This window comes from Scardinius erythrophthalmus, assembly GCF_964197995.2.
Source record: "Scardinius erythrophthalmus genome assembly, chromosome: 24".
NCBI classification, from domain to species: domain Eukaryota; kingdom Metazoa; phylum Chordata; class Actinopteri; order Cypriniformes; family Leuciscidae; genus Scardinius; species Scardinius erythrophthalmus.
In genome coordinates this window covers 27,190,336-27,203,320 of record NC_138244.1, presented here as the reverse complement: position 1 = coordinate 27,203,320, position 12,985 = coordinate 27,190,336, and the positions used below count along the sequence as shown (strand labels likewise).

At 38.9% G+C, this 12,985-nt stretch overlaps 5 protein-coding genes across 5 annotated transcripts; all 5 read right to left on the bottom strand.

Annotated features, from left to right (window-relative positions):
- Nucleotides 1–4,688: 4,688 nt before the first annotated feature.
- Nucleotides 4,689–5,121, bottom strand: LOC308684477 (histone H2B). Its single transcript, XM_081355714.1, has one exon. It carries the CDS (start codon nt 5,107–5,109, stop codon nt 4,735–4,737), a length of 375 nt encoding a protein of 124 aa, XP_081211840.1. The 5' UTR covers nt 5,110–5,121; the 3' UTR covers nt 4,689–4,734.
- Nucleotides 5,122–5,913: 792 nt separating this feature from the next.
- Nucleotides 5,914–6,225, bottom strand: LOC308684526 (histone H4; the record flags this gene model as incomplete). Its single annotated transcript, XM_081355779.1, has 1 exon — nt 5,914–6,225. The coding sequence occupies one exon, from the start codon at nt 6,223–6,225 to the stop codon at nt 5,914–5,916; it is 312 nt and encodes a 103-aa protein (XP_081211905.1).
- Nucleotides 6,226–9,064: 2,839 nt separating this feature from the next.
- LOC308684693 (histone H3.2-like) lies at nt 9,065–9,475 on the bottom strand (the record flags this gene model as incomplete). The annotated part of the gene is made up of 1 exon (XM_081355944.1): nt 9,065–9,475. The coding sequence occupies one exon, from the start codon at nt 9,473–9,475 to the stop codon at nt 9,065–9,067; it is 411 nt and encodes a 136-aa protein (XP_081212070.1).
- Nucleotides 9,476–10,117: 642 nt separating this feature from the next.
- On the bottom strand, nt 10,118–10,721 carry LOC308684399 (histone H2A-like; the record flags this gene model as incomplete). The annotated part of the gene is made up of 1 exon (XM_081355597.1): nt 10,118–10,721. One exon carries the CDS (start codon nt 10,719–10,721, stop codon nt 10,335–10,337), a length of 387 nt encoding a protein of 128 aa, XP_081211723.1. The 3' UTR covers nt 10,118–10,334.
- Nucleotides 10,722–11,562: 841 nt separating this feature from the next.
- LOC308684745 (histone H1-like) lies at nt 11,563–12,348 on the bottom strand (the record flags this gene model as incomplete). The annotated part of the gene is made up of 1 exon (XM_081356013.1): nt 11,563–12,348. Exon 1 carries the CDS (start codon nt 12,175–12,177, stop codon nt 11,563–11,565), a length of 615 nt encoding a protein of 204 aa, XP_081212139.1. The 5' UTR covers nt 12,178–12,348.
- Between the last annotated feature and the right edge of the window lie 637 nt (nt 12,349–12,985).

Below are 12,985 nucleotides of genomic sequence, written 5' to 3'. Positions count from 1 at the left end.
TAACACTGAGAATTTGAATAATTGTAATGTGATGATCAGATGCAGATATCTAAATCAGAGAATATGGGCGGTTTGCGGGTGGATTATTTATTTTTAATAGTTTCGGGTGACTCAAAGTGCACCAGATTAATGAATTTATCTTTAAAATGTACAAAATTTTCTTCCGGGGGGGCATGCCCCCGGACCCCCCTAGAGGTACCAAACTACACCAACAAAAATAGTGTGAGAAACACCATGATGATATACAAAAAATACAAATTTAATTACCTTATTAAAATACATTATTAGGATTTTACCACGTCCGCCTCGTTTTGAACCAGGAAAAACCCTGTAAAGTGTACCCTGGGGGCTAAGCCCCCCCTTTCTTCCAATCCTAGTGACGTCCCTGCAACCAATCAATTGTCAGTGTGGGCGGGTTTTATCGCTTCTCCCGAACCGAATTTATCAGTTCAGTGTATCTAGAAACAGGAGCGCCATGGCAACGGGAGAGTGCCACAAAAAAACATGCAAAAACGAAAGTATAAGATACATTTTACGGCAGACTACATGAAAGTGTACCCCTGTCCAGGGCCGGCTCTAGCCCTTTGGTTGCCCTAGGCAAGATTGAGTTTTTGCGCCCCCCCCCATCCCCCCATCCCCCCATCCCCCCCGCTCTTTATAAGAAAATAAGAAATAAGAAAATTGATAAGTGTCAAGCCTTTATTTGTTATAATTTTGATGATTATGGCTTACAGCTTATGAAAACCCCAAATTCAAAATCACAGAAAATTAGAATTGATATGAATTGATATGTCATAAGCTGTAAGCCATAACAAAGTCTTGAAATATCTCACTTTGCATGTAATGAGTCTATATAATATATTAGTTTCACCTTATAAGTTGAATAATTGAAATAAATGAACTTTTGCAATATTCTAATTTTTCGAGTTTCACCTGTAGTCACTCCAACACTTCAACAAGCAAAATATTACTTAATGATACACTCTAATAAATTGCACATACAAAAATGCTACAAAGAATGTTCATTGATGAACAAACAAAAATGCTCTAATAGTCACTCCAACACTTCAACAAGCAAATTATGACTTGAAGAATCAACTGTAAATTGTTTATACACAAATTCTACAAAGAATGTTCAAGGATATTTACCAAATTGGATTAATTTAAGCAAATTATGACCATTAAACTGGTTTAACTATACCTTCTACAAACAAATATGCTATTATGGATCATGTATGTACCACTACAAAATTAAAATATTTAAGTTCTTTTAGTTCTATCTCAAATAATAAAATATTAACAGTTGTTTCTGCCATTTCTATTCACCTTCAAAGTAACTATAGCTAGCAAACTATAGCTTAGTGACAGCAATGAAACGTCCAATATTAGGTGATGTAGGCTACAATACTAAGCAAATTTATTTCATTGGACACCTTAATAGCTAAGATGAGAAGACTTACTCTATACTGAGCTTTATTTTTTATCTTCTTCCTTTCTCCGTTTTCGTCCCTGTGCACCAAAGGTTTAGACCGCTTCATTTTCGATCAACGCGCCAGCAGCTGAGCACTTCCCTAACGTAACGTAACGCAACCCTCCCGCCCCCCGCCAATCCAGAAATGGTCGACAAAAATCATAAATTCAATCTAATAATCAGGTTGACAAGTAATTAAACGTGTGGTTGAGGGGGCGCCTTTTGATCATGTTTAATAAAAATGTTTTATTTCGCGTTTCGTTCTAATTTTATGATTAATATGGGAAGTAGAAAGGGCGACACTAGAGTGCGTCCGCGCCCCCAACACATTTGTCGCCCTAGGCAACCGCCTAGTTCGCCTATAGCAATCGCCGGCCCTGCCCCTGTCTTATAAGAGTAAAACATAATGATAGTCTTGCACGCTGTAAAGTTTGTAACAGTGACTTCAGCATTGCCCATGGTGGGTTAAATGATTGTAAAAGACATGTTGAGGTGAGTTCAACAAGTTTCATTAAATTCATGTGCATATTAGCCTATTCCTTAGACCTGTTTAAAGCTGCAATGGAATATAAATAAAAGCAGTTTACATGAATAGTATAAGCAGCTTATAAATAGTAAAAGTAATCTACAAATTGTAACATTATGAACAAATAAATGCATAGGCCTATAGCCTATAGAAATTTTGTATTATGCTTTAATATATTATTTTTTTTTTTTTTGGGGGGGGGGGGGGGGGGTACCTCCCTGAAATGAACTTTTGCAGGTTGGGATGTCTGGATTACTATAATGTTATGTTCATGTATTCTCTAATGTCTGTATTTGATATGATTGCAGTAACAGTGCTTGATCATTTATCCCGGCTTCCAGAAATGAAATATGGACTCGTTTTATTTGAGAAAGGTCTTCAACATGTGTTAAAACATATAAGGGTCATTGGAACCAATATTTTAAGGGACCATTTCTTTAATAAAGCTTTACTTTACTGTGTTATATTAAAGTGTCCTCTCCTTGAGAGAAAGAAAGTATTATTTTTATGTTTTGAGAAGACTCTCCTGTTGATAGTTATAGAGCCTAGTCAAATCCAACCTTGAAAAAGCTGGTGTGTGAAATAGTGTGTGTGTGTGTGTGTGTGTGTGTGTGTGTGTGTGTGTGTGTGTGTGTGTGTGTGTGTGTGTGTGTGTGTGTGTGTGTGTGTGTGTGTGTGTGTGTGTGTGTGTGTGTGTGTGTGTGTGTGTGTGCGCGCGTGTAACTGCTGTGATCTTTGTAACTGTAAGAGGGGCGGCCTATAAAGTCCTTGTGAGTCTTGAAGCTGACTTCTGCCTGATGAAACTGCAAACTTTTCTTCAATTTATTATATTCTGACTCTGGGTCTTCATTCATCATATCTGGTTCTGGGTCTTTGACTGTGAATCCCCTTCAACAATTAACATGTAAAGGGAGTGGTGGCCCTCTAATCTATTTTAGTGTTTTTTTTTTTGTTTTGTTTTTTTTTGTGTGAAAAAGCTAGAGCTCATACTATATAACTTATTTAGCATGTAAATGTAATGGACAATAAGATATTGGACAACAAGATACTGGCATTAGCATATTCATTGCTCATAAAGAAACAATTACTCGTTCAATGTTGCATCTTAAGTTATTATTCAATAATAACTAAAGTATCTCTATATTCATGATGTAATATATATATATATATATATATATATATATATATATTTTTTTTTACTAGTGTTAATTTTCTGGAAACAAACGCTCTATAAATTACAGTAATGTTCTTACTTGAAAATTGGATTCTTACACCAATCAAACACAACCAAATACAGAAACGTGCTGCAAATAACACACAACAAAATTTTTTTCCATTGAAACCAAATAAGTGACGAACCGTGCTTACAGCTCAAAAGTCTACTTTATTTTTTTTTGTTTTGTTTTTTATGACATACAACTTGTATACAATATACAAAATGTATTAACAATATGTTCAATGTCATCAGAATAAAAATGAGAAAAGAACAATGAGCTGAAAACTAAAATAATTAAATAAAAAAGATAGAGAAAAAGAACATGAGGGAAATGTATTAATCTATACATTAGTTGCACTGTGCACATTTTTTTCATGTTATGTTTAAATTTTCATAAAGAAAAGTTTCATAAGAAATTTTAGGTAATGTAGGGTCCAAAGTTTTAAAGTTGAGACACTCACACACAGATATATAGCGCATATTTTAAAAGTTTTTTTGTAAAAAAAAAAAAAAAAAAAAAAAAGTTTTTGTTCACTCCAAAGTCCCACTTCAAGGGCTCTGCCGTCTGCCCTTCGAAGGGAGCAGGGCATAGGGATGTTCACGAGCAATAAGCACGTCCCAGCCGGGTTCGTCACGTATTTTGTTCCCCTGGAAACATTTCCGTTGTGGTCTGTGTTATTTGCAGCGCGTTTCTGTATTTGGTTGTGTTATTTGGAGCACACGTGTGTTGTGAAACTGATGAAGATGCTTTCTTAATTTGCGTGTGTTTTTTTTTTTTTTGTGTTTTTTTTGCATGTGTTTTCTTCAGTTGAGCTCTCTTGGCCACTGTAAAATCCAGGGAAATAAAATGTTTAAATGTAACTTTTACCTGCACACAGCTGAATAAATGTAAACAATAAAATAAAAGTTGATGACTTGAGTTTTAAATAGTAATAAAACCAAAAAATTAAATAAAAAAATTCTTAAAAAGGTACAAAACATATCTCCTCTTTAAAAAGTGTCAGTACATCATGGTAATTTTGTCTGTACTTCAGCAAATTCATCTTATTTTAGGACTTTTTTTTTTTTTTACTTTTCTCTTAAAACTTGCTTTTATTGGTAGTTTTTTTTTTTTTTTTTTATGGTATAAGACACCTGTTGTTGGAAGGTAAAGCACATTTGAGTGAGTTTCAAATGTAAGGACGTTTGCAGTTTGGTGTTGATGCCATTTACACAAGATGGTTAATGCTCTGAGTAGGCCATTTACACAAGGAACAAGGAAGAAAAAGACCTTACTTTCAAATTATTAAACTAAAGACAGACTGAAAGAGATGGATTAGATTTATGAAATGTGCTCAGCCTAAAACCCCTCAAAAAAACTGAAACAGTATTGCTAGTGTTTATATTTGCAGATTCATTAATTTTCAGAGTTAAAAGCTGTAAATAAAAAAAAAAAAAAAAAAAAACAACACAAAAGCTCTTTATCTGAGGAGATGGGTGGCTCTTAAAAGAGCCTTTGGGGTAGTTGAAGTCAGGCACGCCTCACTTTGAGCTGGTGTATTTGGTGACGGCCTTTGTGCCCTCGGACACGGCGTGTTTGGCCAGCTCTCCGGGCAGCAGCAGACGCACGGCGGTCTGGATCTCTCTAGAAGTGATGGTGGAGCGCTTGTTGTAGTGCGCGAGGCGAGACGACTCACCGGCGATGCGCTCGAAGATGTCGTTGACGAAAGAGTTCATGATGCCCATCGCCTTGGAGGAGATGCCGGTGTCAGGGTGAACCTGCTTCAGGACTTTGTACACATAGATAGCATAGCTCTCCTTCCTGGACTTTCTGCGCTTCTTTCCTCCCTTACCGGCGGTCTTGGTGACGGCCTTCTTTGAGCCCTTCTTAGGCGCGGACTTTGCTGGTTCAGGCATGATGATGCGAGATCAAGAGACTGACAAAGTAATGTTCCCTCTTGTGTGACACAGAGGTATTTATTCACTGCCCTATGCTAATTTTTAAAGCGATACGAGAATTCTCTGATTGTCTGTTTCCATAGGCCAAACCCATAAACTCGTACTTCATTGGACAACTCAAAGCATCGCGAGGGCCAATCACAGGCGGATAAATAATAGCCCCGCCCACAACTCCCCTAGATTCCCCGTTGTTTCGTTTCCCGCTCTTTTATTATTATTTATTTATTTTTTATTTTTTAAATAAGCGATTCCAATATTTTGCATCGAGTAATTTTAAAACCTCTTATAAATCCATTGAAGGAGTTTGGGAGAGAGAAACTGGGGTCATGTGGGTGGTCATGAAACTATTGTTGAAATGAAAATTTTTTTTGACAAAAAAAAAAAAAAGCAAAAGCAAATATAAGCTCATTTGACAATTTGTGTAACATTTTATACATCCTCTCTTCTGCTAACTGTAGTATTATTTTGATCTAATTGCTTTTTTATTACTTTCGTAAAATAAAATTCGTTCAAGTGATTAACTTGTGCAACACAAACAATGTTTTATTTTTTAGGTGTTATCTGTTAAATAACACATAATGATAGTCTCAATTTATTACTGTGAAACGTTGTTTGGTGGAATTCATCCTGTATTCAGTTAAAGAAAAATGTTATACTTGATTCTAAGGTTGACATGGTCAAAACATTGCCTCTTTATGTGTCAGAGTGTGTGGCTCTTAAAAGAGCCGTTGGGTTTGTGTGGTCTCTCCTGGTTTCAGGCGTTTATCCCCCGAAGCCGTACAGGGTGCGTCCCTGTCTCTTCAGCGCGTACACAACATCCATGGCGGTGACGGTCTTTCTCTTGGCGTGCTCGGTGTAGGTGACGGCATCGCGGATCACGTTCTCCAGGAACACCTTCAACACTCCGCGGGTCTCCTCGTAGATCAGACCGGAGATGCGCTTGACGCCGCCGCGGCGAGCCAGACGACGAATGGCGGGTTTGGTGATTCCCTGGATGTTATCGCGCAAAACTTTACGGTGACGCTTAGCGCCTCCTTTCCCGAGTCCCTTACCGCCTTTGCCTCTTCCAGACATGTTTCACTTTGACTACTTTCCGTCGATCAATGAAAGACAACAAAGAGATGTTCTGTGTGTTACAAGGAAGCCTTATACATTCGCTTACAGGACCTGACAGAAACCATGCAGCGCCGTGTCACATGACACACACACCTCCCACAAACTAGAGCAGTGGTTTTCAAACCTGTCCTGGAGGACCACCAACACTACACGTTTTCTTTGTCTCCCTAATCAAACACACCTGATTCAACTCATCAGCTCATTAACCCCTATTTTTTACAGTCTATGATTAACCCATGTGATAATGAGCTGATGAGGGAGACAAAAAAACGTGCAGTGTTGGGGGTAATGTTACTCCAGGACAGGTTTTTTCAGGTCAATCCTTTTGAGGAGCCGACTTCTCTTTTCTGGTGGTCTTTCGTAGCCCAACCACAAAGTAGGATGCGGGTTTTCCTCCGTTGGCAATATATTGTATACAATCTGTAATCCCAACCCTGACCTTTTTTTTCATAATAAAATTCAAGTTTAATAAAATGTATTTAACAAATATTACAGTAGTACTGGTTGATAATGAAAAGTGATTTTCTGAAAGTTTACCAAATTAAACGAAGAGGGACATATCACAATATCAAAGTAAAATTATTTACCCATGTAATCCCATTTCCCTCCCAGAGATGACACTTATGAATATGTATGGTATGCGTAGGGATATTAAACAATAAATGTTAATTATGTAAAAAAAAAAAGAAAGAAAAGTCAATTAAAAATGGGTTTAATATCTGGTCATAAACACATAGACTAGGTCTATGGTGTTAATGCATTAAACAAATGACAAACCTCCAGTAATTAGTTTAAAGACTGGGTTAAATTGTTGAATTGGGTGTTTTATTCCATTAACAAATAAGTAAACATTGTCTGGCTCAGTTTCAAAAGGGACAAAAGCATTCCTATGCAGCAGTACTGCTCAAATAATCAAATACAATGATGACAAAATTACATAAATTATAGGAAATTGGAAAGTAATTATTGTTAACTTCATTATAAACTGAAATAAATAAATAAATAGCACATTTAATAAGTAAAGTGAAGTAAAGAGATAGATGGATAGATAGATGAGAAAATTGCATAATATATATATATATATATATATATATATATATGGGTGATTCTTAGACTATGGGCACTTTTATGTACTTTGGTCATATTTTTTTAAATGAAATGCTAAGTATTAAAATGCTAAGTATTAATTCAAAGCTAATCAGTGAAGCTATCTTCCATTTTTTCACAAAAAAAAATACAAAAATGTCAATGACAGCATGTGGTGGAAACATGCTGTACCTTCAAGGGTGTTTGTAAAAAGTATTATTATATTTTTTTTTAAGTTAAATAAGAGTATTTTGCATGCATGAAATGCTGAGTATTAATTCAAAGCTGATCAGTGAAGCTATCTTCCATTTTTTCACAAAAAAAAATACAGAAATGTCATTTCCTCCACACTGCCCTCTGTGGTAGAAATAACAGCATGTGGTGGAAATGACATTTATGATTACAAAGTACAATTGATAAGGATTGCAAGAGTAGATTGACTTTGTGAATTGAGTTTACTGAGTGTGATGAGTTTAAGAGTTTTTCAAATAAATATTTCTCTAAATATTACTGTTTCTCTACATTCACGTTAATTCATTGTCATTTCCACCACCACCCTGTCATTTCCATCACCACACACATTTTTTAAAAACATTTAAAAAGTTCTCATCACACATTAAAAATGTATCCACAATTTACGAGATCATGCTCTACTTAATATAAAAATTCAAGTTATTTATTTTCTAATAAGCTCTTGCCCAAACCAATATTAAATTTCAGAGTGTGACAGGTGTACAGTTCACCATTTGGTCCTTAGGGCAGTTAATTTATCTCATTGACAAATGTATAATTATTGTACATTGTGGAAAAACTGATAAAACTAGTTACAAAAAATGATCTTAGACTATTCTTGAGTGGTGTAAGTTATTCTGTTTTTAAATAACAGCTGTATATAGAGATGTGGTGGAAATGACATTTGTTCATTGCAGGTCTGAAAAAATGTAAAATATTTACAATTTCTCTTGTAATCGAAGTTTTTCCTCTTACAGACCTTAAAACTAGACAAATTATTTAAACTTATGAGACTGTGCTACGTGACTTTTGAACAAGTTTTTTTTTTATTCAACTTCACAAGCCTAAAAGTGCCCCTAGTTGAAGAAACGCCCATATATATATATATATATATATATATATATATATATATATATATATATATATAGAGAGAGAGAGAGAGAGAGAGAGAGAGAGTTCAGTATTATCATATGACATTTAACAAAATTAAAATCTATTAGTCATGTGCTTAAAGTTGTTGGCAGGAGACATTAGCACATGTTAGGACACATGCTTGGTATGGTTTGGTAACCATAATTCTATCAAATAAATTTGTGTTCAACAAAGAAATCCATCCATACATGTTTAGTCAGAACAACTTGAAACTGAGTATATACTGACAGAATTTTAAATTTTGGGTGAACTATCCCTGTAAAGAATAATGTTAACAAACCTTGTTGTAGTGTTACCAGTTTCTTTTTGAATGAGAAGTACACGTTGCTCTTGTGTGTGTGTGTGTGTGTGTGTGTGTGTGTTGCAGCTTGATATACTATCTTTTCTGATTATTCAGACCTGGAAGTTAATGTAATCAAATATCATACTGCGTAGGACCCGGATGTTTAATATTTGTTATTTTCAATGTTACACTAGAAATTCCCTCGTTCAGTTTAAACTGAAGTGGCTCTTAAAAGAGCCGTTGTGGGTTGAGGAAGACGCGGGTTTAAGCGCGCTCTCCGCGGATGCGGCGGGCCAGCTGAATATCTTTGGGCATGATGGTGACCCTCTTGGCGTGGATGGCGCACAGGTTGGTGTCCTCGAACAGACCGACCAAATAAGCCTCGCTGGACTCCTGCAGGGCCATGACAGCGGAGCTCTGGAAGCGCAGGTCCGTCTTGAAGTCCTGAGCGATTTCTCTCACCAGCCGCTGGAAGGGCAGTTTGCGGATCAGCAGCTCGGTGGACTTCTGATAGCGGCGGATCTCCCGCAGAGCCACGGTCCCGGGCCGGTAGCGATGAGGCTTCTTGACGCCGCCGGTGGCCGGAGCGCTCTTACGGGCGGCTTTAGTAGCGAGCTGCTTCCTCGGGGCTTTACCACCGGTGGATTTACGAGCGGTCTGCTTGGTTCTGGCCATTGCTGCAGTCTTTCTCTCTCTGTCCTGCTTGCGCTGGAAGGAAATGCTGCTCTACGTTAAACACCCGCTTTTAAAGCATCGAACCGCCACGAGCTCATAGTGACGCGATGATGCAGGCCTTGTGATTGGTAAGTTAATACGTGATTTCTGCGCACGAGTGCCAGCCAATGACTGTGCGTTTCCTCTTTTCAAACAAGCGGAGGGTTTCCCGCTCGAGATGCTTTCTATGTTCCGTTGCCTACTTTGCTCATAAAACAGTGTACATAAGCTCCCTGGTCTTTATACTCACATTGTTGTATTTGTGTGTTCTGAAATACTCGCCTTAATTCCCAGTGGTTATGCAGATTTTGGATTAGAACACAGTCACATTACAGTCTGTGTAAAAGCACTGCAGCGAGACTTAATAGGGTTTCCATCCGTCCCATAAAACAGGGGAACGTTCCGTAAATCAGCATAAAGGGCAAAAGACCCAGAGTAATATTGATGACCAATGTGGAGCTGATATGCAAATGGATTTATTTATTTGAGATAATATATATATATATATATATATATATATGCAATAAACTATCAAGACTTTGTAGACAACTATATTTTAATATTAGGTGAGATATTGGGTAGCAAATACACGTCAGGGGATCATAATGCGCTTATAACAAGCATGCGCACAACTACGATTATACATGTAATCGTCGATGTAGAGAAATCATACATATTATAGATTTGATGGGTCATTTTCCCACTTCACCAAGTGAGTTCATGGTATTTGTAAATATAAACAAAGAAAAGCGCTCGTTGTCAGATAAAATGGGTGGCTCTTAAAAGAGCCGTTGTTTCAGTAACCCAGTCTTCAATCTGTTTATTTGGATTTGGCGGGTTTCTCGGTCTTCTTGGGCAACAGCACGGCCTGGATGTTGGGCAGCACGCCGCCCTGAGCGATGGTCACTCGGCCCAGGAGTTTGTTGAGCTCCTCGTCGTTGCGCACCGCCAGCTGCAGGTGACGGGGGATGATGCGGGTCTTCTTGTTGTCCCGAGCGGCGTTTCCAGCCAGCTCCAGGATCTCAGCGGTGAGGTACTCGAGCACCGCCGCCAGATAAACAGGGGCACCGGCACCGACGCGCTCGGCGTAGTTTCCTTTGCGCAGAAGCCTGTGAACACGGCCGACGGGGAACTGCAGTCCCGCCCTGGAGGAGCGAGTCTTAGCCTTGGCTCTGGCTTTACCGCCGGTTTTGCCTCTTCCGCTCATTATTATTTTTTCAGATCGATTACTCCAAACACCTCAGTCAGAAGTGATAGAATGATTCTAGCGTGTTTACTTTCCACACACTGCATATAAACGAAAGTGGCAGTCGCCCATTGGTTTAGAGTGTGTAAATATTCAAACCAATCACTGAACTTCCCTCCAAAGCCCAACCCCCTTTCCTGGCGGGGATTACTATGCACACACGTATTAAGTCCTTTAAGACTTAAGTCTTAATAAAACAGAAGAGATGAAACCATATAAATGTACGTTATATAAAATTTAAATAAGTACAAAAAAGGATATTGTATTCTGTTACTACTAAAGGTACTACACCTGTTTACACACTGTATATTCTGGGTACAATGACTGTCTGATACTGTACAGTATTATGTTCCTATTGTAATATTGGAGTTTTATAACTAATTGGTTGGGTGTGGGTTGTTTGTATTGTCACAATTATCCAGCATAGTGTCCTGTGCAGAGCCATAGAGAGAAGTATCTATGAATCAATATCTTTCTCTCTATGGCTCTGGTCCTGTGTATATTCTGCCTGTCTAAAACATATTTAGACTGATCACTGTCTGAAGCTTTTGCAATACAATAAAACACGTACATCTAAACAATGATTAAAATACACAATTTCACTCACAGAATGATTTTTTTTTTTTTTTTTTTTTTTAACTGGGGTGTTTTGAATTGTTTGTTTAGGTTGCGTGTAAAGAGGACAAAAGTCACATCTCATCTATTTTCTTTGAAAAGTAACAAATAATCGATATATGTTTTGCTCTAATTCAGAGTTAGTGGGTGGCTCTTAAAAGAGCCGTTGAGAAACAAACATTGGACTTTATTTATTTTTGGGCGCTGCCTTTTTGGGCTTTGCCGCTTTAGGTTTAACAACCTTTGCCTTTTTAGGGCTCTTGGCTGCTTTCTTAGCGGCTGCTGGCTTCTTCGCCTTCTTGGGGCTCTTCGTCGCCTTCTTGGGGCTCTTTGTCACCTTCTTAGCGGCTTTGGCTGCGGGTTTCTTGGCCTTCTTAGGAGATTTCTTGGCGGCGGGCTTCTTAGCCGCTGCGCTCTTGGGCTTCTTGGCAGCAGCGGGTTTCTTGGCCGCGGACTTCTTCACTTTAGGAGCTGCCTTCTTCTTGGTCTCGGCTTGCTGCTTGTTGAGCTTGAATGAGCCCGAGGCGCCGGTCCCTTTGACCTGCACCAGGGTGCCTTTAGTCACCAGGCTCTTGATGGCGATCTTGACGCGGGAGTTGTTCTTCTCCACGTCGTAGCCGCTGGCAGCGAGCGCTTTCTTCAGCGCGGCGAGGGACACGCCGCTCCTCTCCTTGGATGCGGACACAGCTTTGACGATGAGCTCGCCGACGCCTGGACCTGCTTTCTTGGCCTTCGTAGCGGACTTCTTCTTGGGCGCTTTAGCCGGGGCGGCAGCAGCGGGTGCTGGGGCGGTTTCTGCCATTTCTGTCTGATCGGATCAACAGTCTTTCAAACGCTGTCTCTGTTTTCAGCAATGAATAGCGCGCTCGCGCGGCGCTGCGCTCTTAAACAGCACATGAGAACCTTATAGACTCAACCTGCCCCCTCGGCCTTCTGTGCGCGTCCACGAGCCCCTCACGCGTGTGTTTTCTTCTCTTACATTTGGTTCAAAACTGGAGTGGTAAAATAGTTTGGCGCAGTCAAAACAAAGTGAACACTAAGCAGAGGTTCTGAGCTTTCATTGGAGACTAAAATACGCGACAGTAAATGTTTATGTTGCTTTCGTCAGATCAAATCCAAGGCGAGCATCAGCCACGGGGGAAAGCCGCGTGTACATTTGACAGATCGTTTAAGTGGAAAGGTTAATAAAAGCCTGGACGCCTCATCTGTGTGTTCAGCAAACAGTCTGAAATAGACTTTACTGAAATCAGCATCAGTGAGAACCGTGAGGAGGCTTTCATACAGATGTTGATTTGGGCAGCTTGAAGCACGCGAACATCATCCGGAGGCTCCGAGTCTCTCTGTGACTCATGTCCGGCCAGCAGATGATCTGGCAGTAAAGTAATAACTGGTATTATTATTAATTAAAAATATATAGCATTTTCATAATCTGATGTACATAAATAAAATATCACATAACTAAAAATGTAAATCGTCATATTTGTCTTTCCTTATTCGTCCTTCATCTCAGTTTTCATCATGTGAATGAGGATCATGTAAAAGCTCATCTGAATGAGCTGCCCATTTAAGCAAGGCAGAGCAAGTGACTCAAAAAACAACTTATTTTTCCC